General features: G+C 39.5%; 1 protein-coding gene across 3 annotated transcripts; it reads left to right on the top strand.

Annotated features, from left to right (window-relative positions):
- The first annotated feature begins 545 nt into the window (after positions 1–545).
- Positions 546–17,297, top strand: fshr (follicle stimulating hormone receptor). Of its 3 annotated transcripts, none has more exons than XM_085170944.1 (14): positions 546–1,323; positions 3,652–3,723; positions 4,546–4,620; positions 4,861–4,935; positions 5,035–5,109; positions 7,599–7,670; positions 7,861–7,941; positions 11,299–11,367; positions 11,459–11,533; positions 13,933–14,118; positions 14,717–14,937; positions 15,879–16,060; positions 16,148–16,339; positions 16,488–17,297. In XM_085170944.1, exons 1-14 carry the CDS (start codon positions 1,133–1,135, stop codon positions 17,022–17,024), a joined length of 2,103 nt encoding a protein of 700 aa, XP_085027070.1. In that variant the 5' UTR covers positions 546–1,132; the 3' UTR covers positions 17,025–17,297. The 3 variants fall into 3 exon arrangements, with proteins under 3 accessions (XP_085027070.1, XP_085027071.1, XP_085027069.1); XM_085170945.1 differs by lacking the exon at positions 546–1,323 and having other exon boundaries at positions 1,327–3,723; positions 16,488–16,777; positions 16,873–17,012; XM_085170943.1 differs by lacking the exon at positions 546–1,323 and having other exon boundaries at positions 1,327–3,723.
- The last annotated feature ends 1,238 nt before the right edge of the window (positions 17,298–18,535 follow it).

Here is an 18,535-nt window from a genome sequence, read left to right as displayed (position 1 = left end):
ACCATGGAGAAGATTGATTTATGTAGTGAAGGAAGAAATGCAGAGAGTTGGTGTGACAGAGGAGGATGCTAGGAATAGGATCAGATGGAGGCAGATGACCTGCTGTGGCAACCCCTAAAGGGAGCAGCGGAAATAAGAAGAAGAAGAACGACCAAGAGGACTGTGCAGCTGAAACTAAACTAAAGAAGCTTTTTGTAAACCTTCTTGTAACCAATAATGATGTAATGATATTCATCTATACACTAACAGACACTTTATTAGATACAACTGGCTGGTACTGCCTCAAGTCTTTGTTGCATAGATTCATCAAGGCACTGGAGTAACTTCTATGTGATTGCATGATTACATATCTGCTTTACACAAACTCTCAAGCAGGTATACATAATAAAGTGGCCACTTATGACCAAATGCCGAAAGGCAAAATCGAGTAACCTGAGATTAGACTCCGACCGAAGGCTCTTTGCTACATGTCTTTCACCACTCTTTCTATTTCTCCCTACTTTACTGTCTCCTCTTTACTGCACTATATAATAAGTCACTATAAGTCAGATGGAGAAAATATACAATGAAGTGGTGTGGAGTTGGGTTGCACAGAGGCTGGCAGATGCACGACAGCCAACAATGAGGTTAAATATAATTTTTTCGATCTTATTAAAGGGTTCTTTACCTACATTTGACATAATAGGATAGGAAAAAGAAAATACACATTCACAGAAGGAAGAGGACTGCACAGTTTTTCACAGCGCATCACTACACTTATTCTTCTCTTGCATTAAAGTCTCAGCTCATAAAACACCAGTCATTTATATCTTATCAAGATGTATGCTCTGTTCTGGAAGTTGTTACACAGTAGAAAAACACACATAACTCCACCCAGCTGAGACCTCCTACATCCTCATACTCCCATGAGCTTTTCACACGCCCCCACCATTCACTACTGCATGACAGAAAACACCAAAACCACCTCACATTTCTCTCTAACTGACCTGGCGCTGAGCCGAGCGGACAGACAGGCAAACGCGTTCATATCAAATGTGGAGCGTGGACCAGAGACAATATCAGAGTAAAAGACACAAAAAGAAGACAAACTAGAAAAGTGAAACCACTCTGTGGACCCAGGCAGACTGAAGTGATGTTGGTAATGACACTAATGATGCTGCTGATCGCTACAATAAAGACGGCAGCAGCCTCGGCACGCGGCTCTGAAATGGACATTAGACCTGGATTTCATCCCAGTTTGGCCAAACAAACCTCGTGCCCGTCTTGCCAGGTCATGTTTGGAGTCACGGCGTTTCCCTCCAACATCTCCAGCGCCCAGTGCCTGTGAGTACACACAAACACACAAGCACACAGAGACTCACACACAAAAGGATGCACTGCTTGTGGATCCAGATGTTTACCTTTTTTTGCCATCATTGTTAGATCATATTAAACTACCATGCCTAATCATCATCAATGTAACATTATAACACAGCGCTGTGGGGAATGAAACTTTACTGTATGATACTGTCAGCTGTTTCTTATTTTTCTTTGTGTTTCATCCTCATTTTCAAGAAGCAGACTATTCATTTAAATTAATTCAAATAATGTGATGTAATATTTAAAGTGTAACACTGCTATAGTGGTGAACAATTCATATAAATCCCCTGAAAAATAGAAAAGCCCATAGAAAGCCTTCAATGCAGTGTCACACATGTTAATAGATTTTTATTCCCCATTCTGTTTATTGTCTGCAAGAAAAGTTTTTAAGGAGATGCATGTACCAGTTTTCCTCGGATTACATTATTCCCCTTCCCCTCTAAATGAAGTCTACCTGTCACCTGATCACCATTCTTTTCTGGTAATTGTTTGCAGGCAGTATTTGATAGCACGCTTACACTTTTCTTTCTTTGAGACTCACAAGAGCTAGAAAAACTAAGGAATAGTCAAGTTCAAAGCAGCAGAGCCAAAAAGATACCTTTTTGCCTTTATCATGGACCAAGCTTTACTAAATACATGATCCCAGATATTCAATAATGCAGCTTAAAAGTTTTTCATTTCTTTTTGAGTACCCGCATCTCTCACGCTCCACACATTAAGTTTAAAATAGACCCAGTGATGTAATTCGAGTTTTTTTTTCCTTTCTGTAGCTTGAAAGTTTGCTTTCAAGAAAGCCTGAAACTTTAAACCTGAACAACCACAAAGTACATAAATTATAGCTTCTGCTGTTTTGTAGTCTGAGCAGATTTCCTTATGTGGAGCAACTTTAATTTGGCGACATCCCTCAAACTGACATGCGAGTGGAGCAGCAAATGTGTCTATAAATCCCACCACTCATTCACCATATTAAAGCTATACAGTAGCCACGAAATGTTTACAAATTTGAATCCCATCCGTGAACGTGCATAATCATCCGGACGTTCCTGTATAATCCTCGCTCATCTGCCTGGACGAGTGGTTCAGTTTTGCTCTCAACTTGACTCGGTTGGTTTCATTAAACATTTACTGATTCGGGGAAACGCATGCAAAGTTTTTCTGCTCATCCTCGGCACCTTGCAGCGCAGCAGCAGCTACTTAGTATTGTTGGCCACTGAGCAGGTAGCCACAGGTTAAAGACCCCCCGTGGAGTTTTCTTGTAAACAAACAAAATTAAGGGGTTAAAAGTCAGAGTTTCCCACCAGAACAGTCTGGGTTATGAGCTTGCAGTCTTTTTCTTTTTCTTATGCTACTTTGTGTGTTACTGTTATCAATCAGCAGAATACAGCATGAAACTGGTCGAAGGACTGCTCATTGTGTTGTCTGCACCGTAACACGATGATTGCCTTAGCTGCTGCCCAGTTATGATAAAGTCCTGTTTGTTTCATTTTTTTAATACAGATTAAGCAATCAAGACATTCATTCATGATTTTGGTACCAGGAAAATGAGCAAAGTTCCAATCTTTAGTGTAGAGAAATCCAAGCCTCAGGTAAAGTTATTTCTACTTTCATAGTGTCACTTTAACCTGTAGTGCTTGTTTAAAGGTAACATGATTGATTTAGGTGTCTCGTGCAGATCTGAGGGTGATCGCCACTCATAGTAAACAGTGACCTTTTGATTTGGCTGCCTAAACATTTGCAAAGAATCTCAAGGCCTTCCAGAGAAAGAGACAGGGTGAGGTGAAGATTAGAATCACCCTAAGCATTTATGCAAACTTCTATCGAAAAGTACACACGAGCAGTTTCGCCTTACACAATCTATCTTACCAAAGAAACAGAACAAAAAAAACATAGCCTATGAGTAAATACAGCTGACAAACACTCAAGACAAGGACACACTTGTGGCAGAAGAAGCAAACATCCCTAGAGATGCGCTGCGATCTCCCAGGTGGCGATGCGTGTGTTCTCTTCTGCTCTATATTTTGCTCGAAGGTCAAGGCTCGGGAACAGTGGGGATATTTACAAGTATGCAGTAAGTATGCTGCAAGTACGCAAGACCACATGCACAGAGCTTGGGAACTCATGTAGACTTTCTTCACGTATATTTTGTTTCACGCATGAAAAGAAAAAAAAATCTCATCGTGACCGAGTACCTGACCTTCTTCAGGGGTCAGTGTGCACACAAAGCCCCTGCGAGCCTTGTGATCAGTGTGAAGTGCTGAAACCTGATGTGAGTGGCTGTTTCTGCATCAACAGGGAAGTTAAGCAGACGCAGATCAGAGAGATTCAGCAGGGCGCCCTCTCCAGCCTCCAGCACCTAATGGAACTGTAAGTGTGCGCCTGTCGATTATGTTTGTTCTTCGATGCGGAGCATAATGTGCTGAGGAGGTCAAAACACACGAGATATGGATCATCCAAACAGACGGGGAATAATTCAGTGGCATTCCTGGTAACACAGCCAGGAATGCCACTGTGTTCATTCAATAAAACAGTTGATCCCCACATTGGGGGATCAATCATCTTGGTCCACATTCATATTTAACAAGAGCTGGAGTTATAGATATTGATTTTGTACTCATGTGACAATTTGTACATGGTGCCAATTAGGTTATCGCCTTGCTTTCTACATAAATATATTTCTACAATAAACTTTTATAATTAGCAAACAGTGATTTCAAATTAAATTGTTCTTTTTTTCTGCTGCTATGAATCATTTTAATTAGTAGTGATTAAAATATTGATCAAGCAAGGATCAGTTGTTCAGCTGTTAAAGTGAAAATAGTTGCAGGTGCTGACTCTTACATGTTAAAGTGTAAAAGGAAGCAATCACAGGCTAAAAAATAGGCAAATGTTTGATAATAGATTGAACTTTTTAGTTGCCTCTGTTGTGATTTTCATGATTCATCTGCAGTGTTTATTTAAGAGACTTATTGATTTTAAAACCATAGGAATTGCAAATAGAAACTGTGTTTTGCACATATATTTAACCAGGGTGTGTCCTACACTCAAAGTTTGTTTTTATTTTTTAATAACTACAGGGAAAATCCGAGGATTCTGTCTGATTTGAGACATCGATTACAAAAAAACCCTCCTATAATAACTTTTATATTCTTTACTTTTTCTTTTACTCGTCATTACTGCCAACTACAGGACCATATCCGAGAACGACATGCTGGAGAGTATCGGTGCTTTTGCCTTTTCTGGCCTCCCTCAGCTCACCAAAATGTGAGTATACTGATTACTAAAAGCCGCTGACCGCATAAAGCAGATTTTATCCTACATGTTTGTGTTTAGTCTTTGTAATGGAACATGAAGAGCTCCGGCCTCTGAGAAAGATCACCCAAATAGTTGAGAAGTTAAGCATCCGAGGGGTGGCGGAGACAAAAAAAGACTCCAAAGAATGAGTGTGAATGAATAATAGACCACATGATTTTTTTTAAATATATTTCATATCATTTCCCTCAGTTTAATATCTAAAAATGCTGCTCTGAGGAATATCGGGGCTTTTGCGTTCTCCGACCTCCCTGAACTCAGTGAGATGTAAGTATAACTGGCAGGATAATGGCACCTGTGAAACCCCGTAATTGCAAACCAGTCATTTATATTAATGATAATCTGACTGAAATGCGTTTCTTTCAGAATCATAACAAAGTCAAAACACCTGAGTTCCATCCACCCCGATGCATTCAGGAACATGGCAAGACTGCGGTTCTTGTGAGTACTCAGTGAGAGTTCAGATTTCTACCACAGTTTGTCTCTCAAAACTGATTGTGAGTCCAAAATAGGTCACGGGTGACAGCCCTACTTCTGATGGCCCGCATGATCAAAGACATTATTTTTTAATGAGCTTGGCTCCCCGGTGTCACCCTTCATCCCCAACATGGAAAAAAAAAAGTCTTTTTTTTCCACAAAATGACTTAAAGGCCATTTCATGACTGCTACTTTAATTTGTTGCAAACAAAAAAAAGTATTATTTTATGTCTTTTGAAACAATCTCAAAGTAGCAGTTTATAAAGAACACTGCAGCGCTCAAATCCCTTACAGACATTCTTAACTGTTACTGTTTGTCCCAATTTGTGAAAACTGGGACACATAAACAGCAATCTGCGACGGAAAAAACATAAAGCGATTGCTTTTTTAAAGAGGGCCACCTTAGCGCATGTTTAGTTTGTTTTCAAATAGTTTACTTGGGGGTCGTGGGGATGTTATTATGCTTGTTTATTATTGTTATTCCAGCTTCGCAAAATTTGTAGTTCAAAATACTCCTTATTCATCTTATGCTGGGCCTTTATGCAGCCCATGGAAATAATCCATTTCATCTTCTATGAGCAGGTGGGTGAGGCTCTAGACCGGGGGTCCCCAATCCCAGTCCACGAGGGCCGGTGTCCCTGCAGGTTTTAGATGTGTCCTTGATCCATCACAGCTGATTTAAATGGATAGATTACCTCCTCAACATGTCTTGAAGTTCTTCAGAGGCCTGGCAATGAACTAATCATGTGATTCAGGTGTGTTGACCCACGGTGAGATCTAAAACCTGCAGGGACACCAGCCCTCATGGACTGGGATTGGGGACCCCTGCTTTAGACTTAGAGCCAGACCTGTGTAAGAAGATCATAATAGGAATTCCGGCCCTCTTTAACATCACACAGAGCCAAAAGTAGAAAAAAACTGTATGAGCAGCCTGAGGCCTGAGCTTTTGGCTCACAGGTATTATTTGACTATATGAAAGGTCCTGGGATTGAAATTGTACACCGGTTAATGGGCGATTTTAAAAGATTTTAAATTGGCTGTATTGGCGCCTACAACTGATTTAGAATATTTTAAATGGCTGATCCTGTTTCCTGATCCACTAAAGGAAACACGAGAAATCAAATCAGAAGTCACTGACTGACAATCAAAGACAAAGACCAAGGAAACACTACATATACATACACAGACACAGATAGGGGTAACAGCTGGTTTCCAGTTGGCTATGAAACAGATGAAAACAATCAGTCTGATGACTAGGGATGGCAAACAATCACAAAAAGTAGGTAGTAGGAAGTAAAACCAAACATAAAACAGGATGTAAACAAGAGACAATTAGACATGAAGGCTACGACTAAACGTGATAACAGCAACAGGAGAACACAGAAAGCAGGAGAAACTACACGCACAAAGAAACATAATAAAACCCACAAATATAGCAGGGACCGAAACACAACAAATGGCCTACATTACAAAAACACGTTGGACCTCATTGGTAAACGGTGCCTATGCACCAATCTGTGCATAAACCATGAATATGAATATTTCATGCACAAATCTGTGATTCATCGTAGCCCGAACCCTAACCTTTAATCCAGGAGTTCTCCAACTTTAAAGGGTCTTCATAATGTTGACATCCAATTAGCTGGTTCAGACTTAAAATCACTTATCAACATGGAGTGACTCAGAGATGTATTTAGTATAATTAGCTACCTGGCTGGCTAATAAGCCAGGCTACTCAGCAGTTGTAGCTCAGCGCACCCTGAAAGGAGCAAATGTTTTCATGACAGACTGATGTGAAGTGTCGCAATTATATCAGAGTTTCTGCAGACTGAGTGAAAATGTGGGAGGACGCAATGGATACGTTACACTTTTGTTGTTAGTAGAAAGTTTCTCCATTAGTATGCATGTCGCTTTCAAGGAGCAAGACTTTATTGTAATTCTTTAAAGTTGTCTTGAGCAAAAGTTCTCCAGAAATCTGAAGTTTTTCTTTAGACACTGTTTGCTTTTTATAGTCATTTTTATTCCACCTGACCATTTTCAGAGGAATGGGTTTTTGTTTTGTTTTTTTGTTTGCTTGTTTTGTAAGTCATGTAATGCTAAAATATGAATCATAAGCATGAAAAATTCACCTAACTTGGGGGAGAAACTAGAGTTGTATTTTTAGGCAATTTGTTACTAGCTGCCACAAAAACACATAATTTGTCCCCATTTTTATTACTGAATTTTTTTTAAAATGCACCAACAATGTGATTCCCAAGAATCGTCTTTAAGTTATGTTAGGGTGGCAGACATATCAGACATTAGTAGGTCTTTGTTATTTTTTAATGTAATTTATTACAATGGATGAGACAGTGTATGCGATTTTATCACTGCTACTCCCTGCTTAGTGTCTGCTTTTCAGAGGTTACAATTTAGTAACATGTTCTGGTTAAACCTTTACTTTTACATCACAGGACTATCTCCAACACCGGGCTCAGGATTTTTCCAGACTTCTCCAGGATCCATTCCACCGCCTGCTTTCTGCTGTAGGTCTCAGTACAATTACAAAAAACGATCTCATATACACGCCTCCACATGTGAATTTATAGGCTATTATATGCATACAGAATACAGGGGGGGGGGGGGGGGGGGGGTTCCACTAAAAAATGTATTTCTACCACTTACTTAGCAATAGTGATCATTTATCTTAAAGTTTTTGGTCTTTGTACTGCTTAGGGATCTTCAGGACAACAGCCACATAAAGAGAGTCCCTGCCAATGCCTTCAGAGGCCTCTGCACTCAAACCATCGCAGAGATGTAAGCGATTCATCTTTCTTTTTTAGAAACACATCACCCTCACAGATCCGAGTGGGCATTACATGCACAGTGATGAATGTTCCACGAAATGCTCTTTGCCCTCTTCACTGAGTTTCTCCTTTTTTCTATGTTTCATAGTCATGCTTTTATTGCCTTTTATAAATTTTTGTGCTTTCCTTTTCAGCTGCAGATCATTAATCTAACATAAAATTACATTTTTTTGCTTTTTGCATATGTCACAGATTGTTTTCTTTGAAAAAAAAAATGAAAGCATAAGTGTAATTTTGAGGTAGCGGTAATTAATTACCTCTATTTAAGGCTTCTTGATGCTTTCACCCAATCATTTTCATCTGTAAAAAACTGCCGCTAGTTTAAAAATTAAGATTTTAAATCAACCCACATACTTCCCTACTAGATGTAATAACATAATGTCTTATTACCAACTAAACATGCAGTTTAGTTTGGCCTCTGAACACTTACAATGAAAGCTTTGTCTGATTAATATAAATAGGTACCAAAACATTTTTTTGTCTTATCTCTCCACTATCAATGCTTGACCACTCAGAGTTATTTTATGACACTTTACAGGGAATCAATCCTTATGTTGGGAAACACTAGACTAAGTAAAATACATTAGAAGAGTTCAAACTCCACTTCAGTAAAACAATGTAATAATTTATTTATATAACAATCACAGGGGTCCTCCTATGTTTTAGCTAAGTAAGACTTACCTCAACTTTTGTGTGTTTTAACAGTGTGTTATTGAGACAACAAGGTGTGAGCAAAAATTAGATATCAGTAATGTTTTTGTAAATCTCAGTTAAAACACATTCTTTTACAGTGTATAGCTACATGCTAGCTGTTTTGACATTTACCATCAATTCAGTTCAATTCTATTTATACAATGCAAAATCACAAGGTAAGGTAGAGCTTACAATAGTAGATCAGAAAACCTACATGCACTTCTTCACATCACCACTAAACGTCTCCTGTATGATATCTGTTCCTCTGTTTCCACTGACTACAATGAATGAAAAATATGTCATGAGCCTGCAAATGCTGCACTGCAGTATATGTAGTCATGCAAAAAAAAGACTCAGACCCTGCAAGGCTCAGAAAAACTGCAAAGAACCAAGCACTACAGGCTATAGGTTTCATCGTGTTCAGTGTTAAAACACTACAAATGTTAAACAGACTGAACAGGTATGGCTTAAAAGCTTCTTTTCTTAAAAAAAAGAACATAGCAACAATGCATCTGAACAAACGACAGGACCTCTGGAACACTGTGGTTTGGACACACAAAATCAAAGTGGTCCTAGGTGTTCAGGATTTTTAGCCATAAGCTTGGTAAAAACAAACACAGCATATCAGCACAAAAACTTCACTGTAGCTATCAGACAGTTTGGTGGACAGGTGATGATTTGAGCTTGTTAGAACCTGAGCACCTTGTAGTCAGAGACAACCATGAATTCCACTATATACCAAAGTATTCTAAAGTCAAATGTGAGGCCATTTGTCCTGCAGCTAATGCTTGGCAGAGCAGCAAATCTGCAACCGATTGGATGAAAAAGGAAAAGAATCAATGTACTGCAACAGCCCAGTCAAATTCACAGACCTCATCCTGATTGAAATGCAGTGGTGGAGCCTTACGAGAGCTGTGCATAACAGAATGCCCACAAACCTCAAGGAAATAGAGCAATGTTGTACAGAAGAGTGAGCCAAAGGTTCTCCACAATGATGTAAGAGACCGATAAAGTCATACAGAAACAACTTACCAAAGTTATGCTACTCAAGGTGATTCTACAAGCCACCAAATTCTGGGGAGTTTAGTTTTAGTGTTTAGTTTTTAACAGGCCTTCAGAGAGTCCTACAAAAATTTTGTTAGCAGTCATTTGGTAGGTACAGATCGAAAATTTGAGTTAGCATTAGTTCAACCATGACAGGTTCCAGTAGTGAAGATGCAGCTTATTGCTAATGAATTATTGATATCAATCCCGTATTACTGAAGCCAGTGTGACCTTTTTGATTTTAAAAACTTTTGTTGACAGCACTACTTTTACTTGTAGCAGTAGTTTAGCTGTTTGTTTAATGTGCCTAGATCACCAGGAGCTTTAGCCAGCAATAGGTTAGCTTAAAAGTTAGCTTAACATAGGAGACAGCAGTAGAGCCACATTTCTGTATAATTTACTGTATAACTTCATTTATAATTTATCTACTAATAAAAATTGTATTTGTTCAGCTCTTGTGGTTTTACAGGGATGACTATTTCTTGGCTTTAAGTAGCTTATCAGGCAGTCAGGAAGTTACTCTACCTATCCAACAAATAGTCTGGCACATAACCTCGTGTAAAACTGTTTTGATTTGGGGGTTTTTGTTTTTACACTTTCAAAAAAACAATATAATGTGTTAACTAATGAGTCTTACAGGAGGGAGTAGGTGGATTTTTTAAACCATTGAATTGTGCCAGGCTAGTTATCATTATTATTATTATTTCCTTCCAGGCTTTGTACTAAGCTAATTCAGAAGGGGTGGTATCAGTTGAAGGAAATAAATGTCAAATTTGCTTTTACATGTAAAATATGTAAATATGTATCACTAAATGCCACTCACTCATCATTCCTAATGCAATAAATGCACTCTGCAGTCCCAATTACCTCTTATGAACTCTGATAACTGGGAATCAAACTGGATAGTCTTCAGCTTATGAAGAGCAAAAAGTCTACTTTAAATTCTGTGTCTGATAAATAAATATTCATTCAAATTCAAAGCTTCAGGGTCATCATTGGTAGGCTGTGACTCTCTGCACCCAGACTTCAAAGCGAGTTTATTATTCTGTGACTGCGCGGTAAAAAATCGAACAAAACCATCTTTGTTTGTGCAGCTTTTATCTACAGAACTCAATGTTCTCCAATTCAGTCAGCAGTGCCGGGCTAGTTGTTATTATTATCTTTTTTTTCCTACCAGACTTTGTGCTATAGTAATCCAGAAGGCTGCTGGCTGTAAATTAATAGAGATGGATAAAAGGATGCAATCAACACTCAGCAAGAAGAAGCTGGATTTTTTTCCCATAAATGCAGGATCCTTCCAACAAAACATTTTGATGGCAGCCTCTGAGATCTATACTGTTAAATACAGAAGAAAAGTAGGAAGCAGAAGAGGCAGTTGAAGGCGACACAATCATATCAACGCTTTACTCAGTGTTGCACTAAAACCCTTTGTATTTGTACAGCTTTACTCACTGAGAACAAAAGAAGTGCAAACACTAAAATTGGCATTGATAGCTAAGTAAGTTTACCGTTGGAAATGTTCTGTGTTGGAGCCACATGACTGTAATTTGGCTTCCCTTTCTAATGACAGACGGCTCACCAGAAATGGCATCAAGGAGGTGGCAAGTGACGCCTTCAACGGAACAAAGATGCACAGATTGTGAGTCACAGGCAGAGACACAATTACAAACAGAAGATTTAAAAAAAAAATACACATTTAACTCCACTCTCTCTTTCTCCCTTGCTCTCAGGTTCCTAAGAGGCAACCGACAGCTTACTCACATCAGTCCCAGTGCCTTTGTGGGTTCCAGTGAGTTGGTGGTACTGTAAGCATGACATTCAACAGTAACTCATGCCTAAATGATTCACCCTGCTCATCATCCCTTATTAAAGTCAGAATGTTGGAGAAAGCAGGGGGTGGGGGATGATATCTGCACGGACTTGGAAAATCTTTACAGATCTAAGGTTAAAAATAGTTTAGGGTCAAGTGAACCCGATGGACTCTACCTGGAAATAGAAATTTCTGTTTATTCCCCTAACAAAGAGACATGTCTACTGAAGTAAGAATCAGACAAATTATTTGTTATTCTTTTGGACTGTCATCACTGTGATGTTTTTTTTCCTTCACTCCCTGGCAGTCACTTGGCAATCAAACAGTAGCTTCTCTTCAGCTTCTTTCCTTTTTTTTATTCAGCTGGAAAATTTATATTTTATGAACTGATCAAATCTCTATTACAGACAGCACACTAAGGGAAAGAAAAGAATCTGTTAAAAAGGCAGTTCACCCCTAAATTAAATTAATGCATTTTTCCTCTGGGCTGTGGTGACATTTATCCATCTAGATTGTTTTGGTGTGGGTTTCCCAGCTTTGGAGATATTAGCTGTAGAACTGTTTGCCTTCACTTCCATGTGACAGAAATGAAACACACTTGCCTTGCGGTGCTTAAACCATAAAAAATATTATAGTACTGTGCAGAAATCTTATATTTTAGAGTGAAAATTGTAAATGGATGCAGCGATTCTTTAAAACAGTGTAGAACGCAAGTGAGAGAGAGTTTGTCCCGACCTAACCCACGCACTGTGATAACGATTTGCGCCAGAAATTTCACCTTTAGATTCATCACTCCATAAGACCCATCCACACTGATTTTCAGTCCAGTTCTTGTGTAATCTGGCATGCCTCAGCCTTTTCTTCCTGTTTCGCTTCCTTAAGAAGGGCTTCTTGACAGCCATCCTTTCACTGAGAGTATTTCTCATGAGCCTTCAGTGAACAGCAGATGGATAAGCTGAAGGGCCTGAAGCATCTCTGAGGCCCTGTGTCACTTCTTTGCTGAATTTTTTTCCCTCTCATTTCTTATGGACAGGAAGTTCAAATGTTGTTGTTCATCTGCAGTAGATAGTTTTTAGGGCTGCTACTTCTTCTTTTCTCCTCCACTTGTCCACTTTCCCTCATTTTTCAACACATTGAACACAATAACATGATTTGCCAAGCTTTTGGCTAACAGCTCTTAGGGAATCACCTTGGCTAAAAAAAAAAATGTATTTTATGCCTGTCAAACTGCCGTATTATTTTAGTATTTCTGGTATATTCAGTTGAAGAAATTGGAACAAATGATGTGTTTCTGTGACAGGCTGCTTGTAACAAAGTGCCTAAAGATATAATTTAGAATTGGTTCTTTGCTGAGATTTTTGTTATGTATAGACACGGCACTGGTTCATCACTTGAGTTAGGTGCCATTTTTATGCTTGAATGATTCATAGCTGAGTGTTCAGTAGTTGAACAAAAAGAAAAAACAACTTTCCTTGTGACAACGGTAAGTTTTGAGGATCGGACTGAAACTGAGTGAAAAAGCAGCCAATGTCCAAAGAAAGACTTTGAAAGTCCTTCTGAAAGCCTGGAAACTTATTGCTGAAGACCACTCTTTAAAAATTTTAAGACAGGGCATCAGGAGATGAAATCGTAAATGCAGTGGCACGAGTTAAAATCCAACTCAAGGCCCTTTGCCGCATGTTTTCTCCTACTCTCTCTCCTAGCTTTGGTGTCCAATAAAGCCAAAAAAAAAAGGCTTAAAAAATATCAAGAAAAAATGTCTCTTTCCCAAAACATGGCCAGGTTACTCAACAACAAAAACATATTGACAAAGCTTCCTGTGAGCAGGAGGAACTGTTTGCTTTCTGCTGCTTCCATTACAGCTCAATCGTGAATGGAGGTACACGCTCTTATGTTATCTGTCCTATTTATTCTTGGTTATCTGTGCCAGTACCTACTCTGTAAAGTCCTTGTGATATGTTAATATATGTCAACCTTGCGTAGGTTATCTAGGGCATTTTATCCATCTCCTCCACCACCAATCTTTGAACTCTTAGAGGCAGTCACTATTTTCTATGTTCATCAGTTGAGCTCTGGTTTTTGAGATATGGTCTTTGAGTAAAGTAGAGTAGAAAGAAAACAAGGTTTGTTGAGTTTTTTTAATTTTGTCTGTAGACAATTTAACTATCTCAAAGAAAGACTCTATTACGTTCGAGAAATGACAGAAATTTTGACCAGAAATGTCTTCAAAACCAAGCAGCTCACACCAAAAGAATTACATCAATAAATACCACTAGAGCCCAGAGGAAAAGTATGTCTGTTTGCTTTGTGGGGGTGAACTGTCCATTTAAGCATGATATTGATTCTGAAATTAAAATTTAAACTCACTCACTTTTTCTCCGCTTGCTTCTGCAGAGACGTCTCCGAAACAGCCCTCGCCTCTTTGCCAGACTCGATCCTTGGAGGCCTCAAGAGGCTGATCGCCGAGTCAGCCTTCAACCTGAAAGAACTTCCTCCTCTTCAGCTCTTTACCAAACTGCGCCAGGCAAAGCTGACATACCCATCACACTGCTGCGCCTTCCTGAACATGCACCGAAACAGGTACACGTGCTCTGCCAGTCAAAAGACACCTGAAGATGTTTTTTTGGAAATTGTATGAGATTTGGGGGAAGTTGCTTCTTCACTTTGTTGCAAAGAGTTACCTGGTAGGATTAAAATCCTTGGATTTATTAAATGTGGCACTACAGTGTGAACTGTCTGTGAAGCTTATATTCAGTCGCTTCAATCCAGTGGCTCTCTCACTGTGGGGTATAAAGACTCTACAAAAAGGCTGGAAAAAAACTATGAAGTGAAACTAAATTGAATTTGATTTTCTTTTGTAAGCGAAAAATATTTTAAAAATACAAGATTTTTGATGCTGTTTTGGATCCTAAATAATAATGTGGGCTGTTAGGCGTGAAGCATTTTTGCCTTTTGAAGTGAGGCATGCCAGGAAAATGTTGGGAGACACTGGGATGAGCCCTTACATGGACGTACACAAATGTGTGGGTTGGTTTGTTTTATGGTCTTTTCAATATCCTATTTGTCCATTTCTGGTTAAATGCCACTGAGTCAACAGCTCAAGCAGTTGCTGAAACAAAACTCATTTACTTTGTTCACTCCCTGTTTTGTCCGCTTTGTGTGTATTGTTGTGTACTAGATCGGGATGGCACTCACTGTGCGACAACCCCGAGGCTAAAAATAACCTGCACTTCTTCAGGGAACACTGCTCCAACTCCACCTCCATCACCTGCAGCCCAGCCCCTGATGACTTCAACCCCTGTGAAGATATAATGTCTGCTGCCCCCTTACGCATTCTCATCTGGATCATCTCTGTCCTCGCCCTGCTGGGCAACGCAGTAGTTCTCCTTGTATTGTTAGGTATGTTATGTAATTTAAAAAGTATTTGGATATTTATATCTGGAACACCTAAATAAATATTTCTCCAGCTCCATCACTGGAACTGACAGATCTTCAGGCCTTTCTGGTTTAAAGTAAACCCAGGAAAACTTTTTAATACATTGTTTACGTTCTCAGTTAATCTACATTATCAGAGACCATTTCCTGAAACATGACCAAGGACCCCTAAACTTAACCAAAATGTATGAAAGCGTGTTTCTGCCACTTTATTTGGCTATAATTTAACATTTTTGGTTATTAACTCCCTTTTCTGAGTTAGGTATCTCAAACGTTTGACTTACTCAGAAGTTTTAGTTAGTAAGTCAAAACCTTGAGATGCGTAATTTAAATATTTGAGACAATAGCCTTAAAATTTGAGATATTTTGAAGTTGGGTGCTGTTAGCAGAGAAGGCAGGAGGAACCCAAGCTGTGGCTCTGCTGCTCTGATCAGTCTGCAGTTACACATATCTGTGTGAAATATGCTCGGATGCCCTGTGGGTTCTGAAACCTTTCCTTTCATGTGCAGCACAGGTTTTGGGGAAACTGTAGCCATTCTGAGGGATTAGACACATGGACTAGCCATCCTTTGCCATGGGCCTCGAAAAGCCTCAGGCGCACCTCACAAGACATGCAGTTTCAGAAATGCTCTAACCCAGCTGTTTAGCCATCACAGTTTACTCCAAATTGTCTGGAAACTTCCTTTCACTTGCCCACATTTCACGTTTCCAAAGCAGCGAAATAAAGAAGTGACTGCCCATTTGCTGCTTAACATATCCTACAACCCCATTAAAGGTGCTAATGCCATTGCTACCATGTTATTCACCCATTTAATATTTAATGTTATGGCTCATTGGTACTTTGGATCTGCTAAGTGGATTTTATTGCTGACATTTATTTATTTGTCTTCTTTATCTGTGATCAGGCAGCCGCTATAAGCTGACTGTTCCTCGATTCCTCATGTGCCACCTGGCCTTTGCTGACCTCTGCATGGGCATCTACCTGGTAGTCATTGCAACCGTGGATATGCTCACACGTGGACGGTACTACAACTATGCTATAGACTGGCAGATGGGCTTGGGCTGCAATGCTGCAGGCTTCTTCACGGTGTGTATTCATCACATCACATAGTGACAACGCTCATTCAAGCATGTGTTTGAATTGTAAAGTAGCATGTCTGTGTGTCATTTACAGGTGTTCGCCAGTGAGCTGTCAGTGTTTACCTTAACAGCAATCACCGTGGAGCGCTGGCACACCATCACGCATGCTCTGCGACTTGACCGCAAACTTCGCCTGAGACACGCTTGCATCATCATGACAATAGGCTGGATCTTCTCCTTGCTGGCTGCACTGCTGCCCACAGTTGGGATCAGCAGCTATGGCAAAGTGAGTGTTAAATTTAGCCACTACATGCTGATACAATTACTACAAGGGGGTACTTCACTTGTTGTTAGAAATAGTCCATAGTTTATATTGTTGAATTATGTCTCAAGACCCCCGAATACTGTTTTTTTTTTTTTATTTCTTCATGCAGGTGAGCATCTGCCTCCCCATGGATGTTGAGTCCCTGGTCTCCCAGTTCTACGTGGTCTGTCTTCTCCTCCTCAACATCTTGGCGTTCGTCTGTGTGTGCGGCTGCTACCTCAGCATCTACCTCACCTTTCGCAAGCCTTCATCAGCGCCAGCCCACGCCGACACCCGTGTGGCTCAACGCATGGCCGTCCTCATCTTCACAGACTTCATCTGCATGGCTCCGATCTCCTTCTTCGCCATCTCAGCTGCCCTCAAGCTGCCTCTCATCACCGTCTCAGACTCCAAGCTACTGTTGGTGCTATTCTACCCCATCAACTCATGCTGTAACCCCTTCTTATATGCCTTTTTCACCCGTAACTTCAGAAGGGATTTCTTTCTCCTCGCAGCTCGCTTCGGGCTGTTTAAGACTCGAGCGCAGATTTACCGGACAGAGAGTTCCTCGTGTCAGCAGCCAGCGTTGACCTCTCCAAAGAATAGCCGTGTTATCTTGTATTCCTTGGCCAATACGCTAAGTCTAGATGGAAAACAAGAGTGCTGACTTTTACCCACATTTACAGGTATGGACTTTTCGCCTTGATTGCATATTATATCGATACAAACAGGCTGCTAATTCCTTAAAATGATGCCTCAGATCATGAATTTTGATCACTACCTGGGAAATTTTTTCTGTCTACTTAGACCAGAAAGATCTACGAAAAAACACAAAAGGCAACCAAGTGAAAGGCAAAAGAGCTGAGAACTCATTTTAGACAATTTGACCCAGGAGTCTGTAACGCAGTGATCGTTAAAATAAACAATGCTCTTGCTCTTGCTTATGTTTGTGCTCCTAATCTGATTCTGTGTTTATTGGGCTTGAGCCAGTGAAAGCTTCCACTGAAGACTGCTCTTCGGTTAATAAATAGCATCCAGAGACCCAGCTCTCAACAGAAGTGATGATCTTCCATATAAAGATGTGGGTCAGTTCAACAAAGAAGTTGATGCTTGTCTCTGTGCAAGTCTGAGATCTCTGTTAGGGATGTACATGTACAAGTGGTCAAGATTGGACTTCCAGGCCATGAGACCAGAGGTGTACAAGTCACAAAAAGCTTTTTATAAAATTATGTTTATATATCGCCACAATCTGAGCAGTTCAGACCCAAGAGAAAGCATGCATACCATGTTCCCACCTCTCTTTTAAGGTTACACATAAATCACCATGTTTCAATCATAATAGTATCAGCTGACTATTCAGCACAAAGTAGACACGGTGTTCAGTGGCGTGTCTAAACTTGGTTACCTGAGCTATGCACTGCAGCAATCCATGCAAACATGACCACAAAAGAACTAATTATACACTCACTGGCCACTTTATTAGGTATACTTGTTTGGCTGCTTGGTAATGCAAATACTTAATGAGCCAATCGCATGGCAGCAGCTCAGTGCATTCAGACACGTAAACTGGGGCATTTTCAAGATTTTTTAAATGTGGTGGCACGGCAGAGACCAAGAATACAGTAGAGGGGGAAATTTAAATATTTGATTTGCAAAAAGATCAGAAAACTGACAGAAATTATTGAGTATGATTTTTGGTGTGCAACCTTGTGTTTTATTACAAGTTTATTGTGTGAAAAGTGGTGGGGAAAAGTATTTAGACTTAACCTAAGTAAAAGTTGTAATTGCACTTAAACAGCTTAATAGTTCACAAGTTATATAATCAAAATGTATTCAAAGTGCCTGAAGTAAACACACTCTTTATATAGAATGGCTATTTTTTTCTCGACTCTTTAACGAGGCAGCTGTTGATGAGTTTGATTCCTGATATATTGTTCAATAGGTTCATTTATAAAAAATACAATTAATGTACAAAATAAAAAGAAGCTAAAGCTTTAAAATAAGTATTATTTAATATGAAATTATAACAATTGTATCCAAAATAAAATGGAATCAAAAGCGGAAAGTAACATAACAAGGAAGCATTTAAATAAAGTACAAGTACAATAAATCTCTGCTTCAGTAAATTACTGGAGTAAATATACTCACTTACATTTCTAATTGTTGATACCAAGCTTT

This window comes from Neolamprologus multifasciatus, chromosome 8 (genome assembly GCF_963576455.1).
Source record: "Neolamprologus multifasciatus chromosome 8, fNeoMul1.2, whole genome shotgun sequence".
Lineage (NCBI taxonomy): Eukaryota > Metazoa > Chordata > Actinopteri > Cichliformes > Cichlidae > Neolamprologus > Neolamprologus multifasciatus.
The sequence above is the reverse complement of the archived record's forward strand: the minus strand, read 5'-3'. Positions and strand labels throughout refer to the sequence as shown.

Excerpts from the sequence above, each read along its gene's own strand:
- fshr (XM_085170943.1), top strand. The coding sequence starts at position 3,350 with ATGCGTGTGTTCTCTTCTGCTCTATATTTTGCTCGAAGGTCAAGGCTC. Across the intron at positions 7,671-7,860 it reads TCCACCGCCTGCTTTCTGCT|GGATCTTCAGGACAACAGCC; the intron begins GTAGGTCTCAGT and ends TGTACTGCTTAG. Across the intron at positions 11,368-11,458 it reads GGAACAAAGATGCACAGATT|GTTCCTAAGAGGCAACCGAC; the intron begins GTGAGTCACAGG and ends CCTTGCTCTCAG.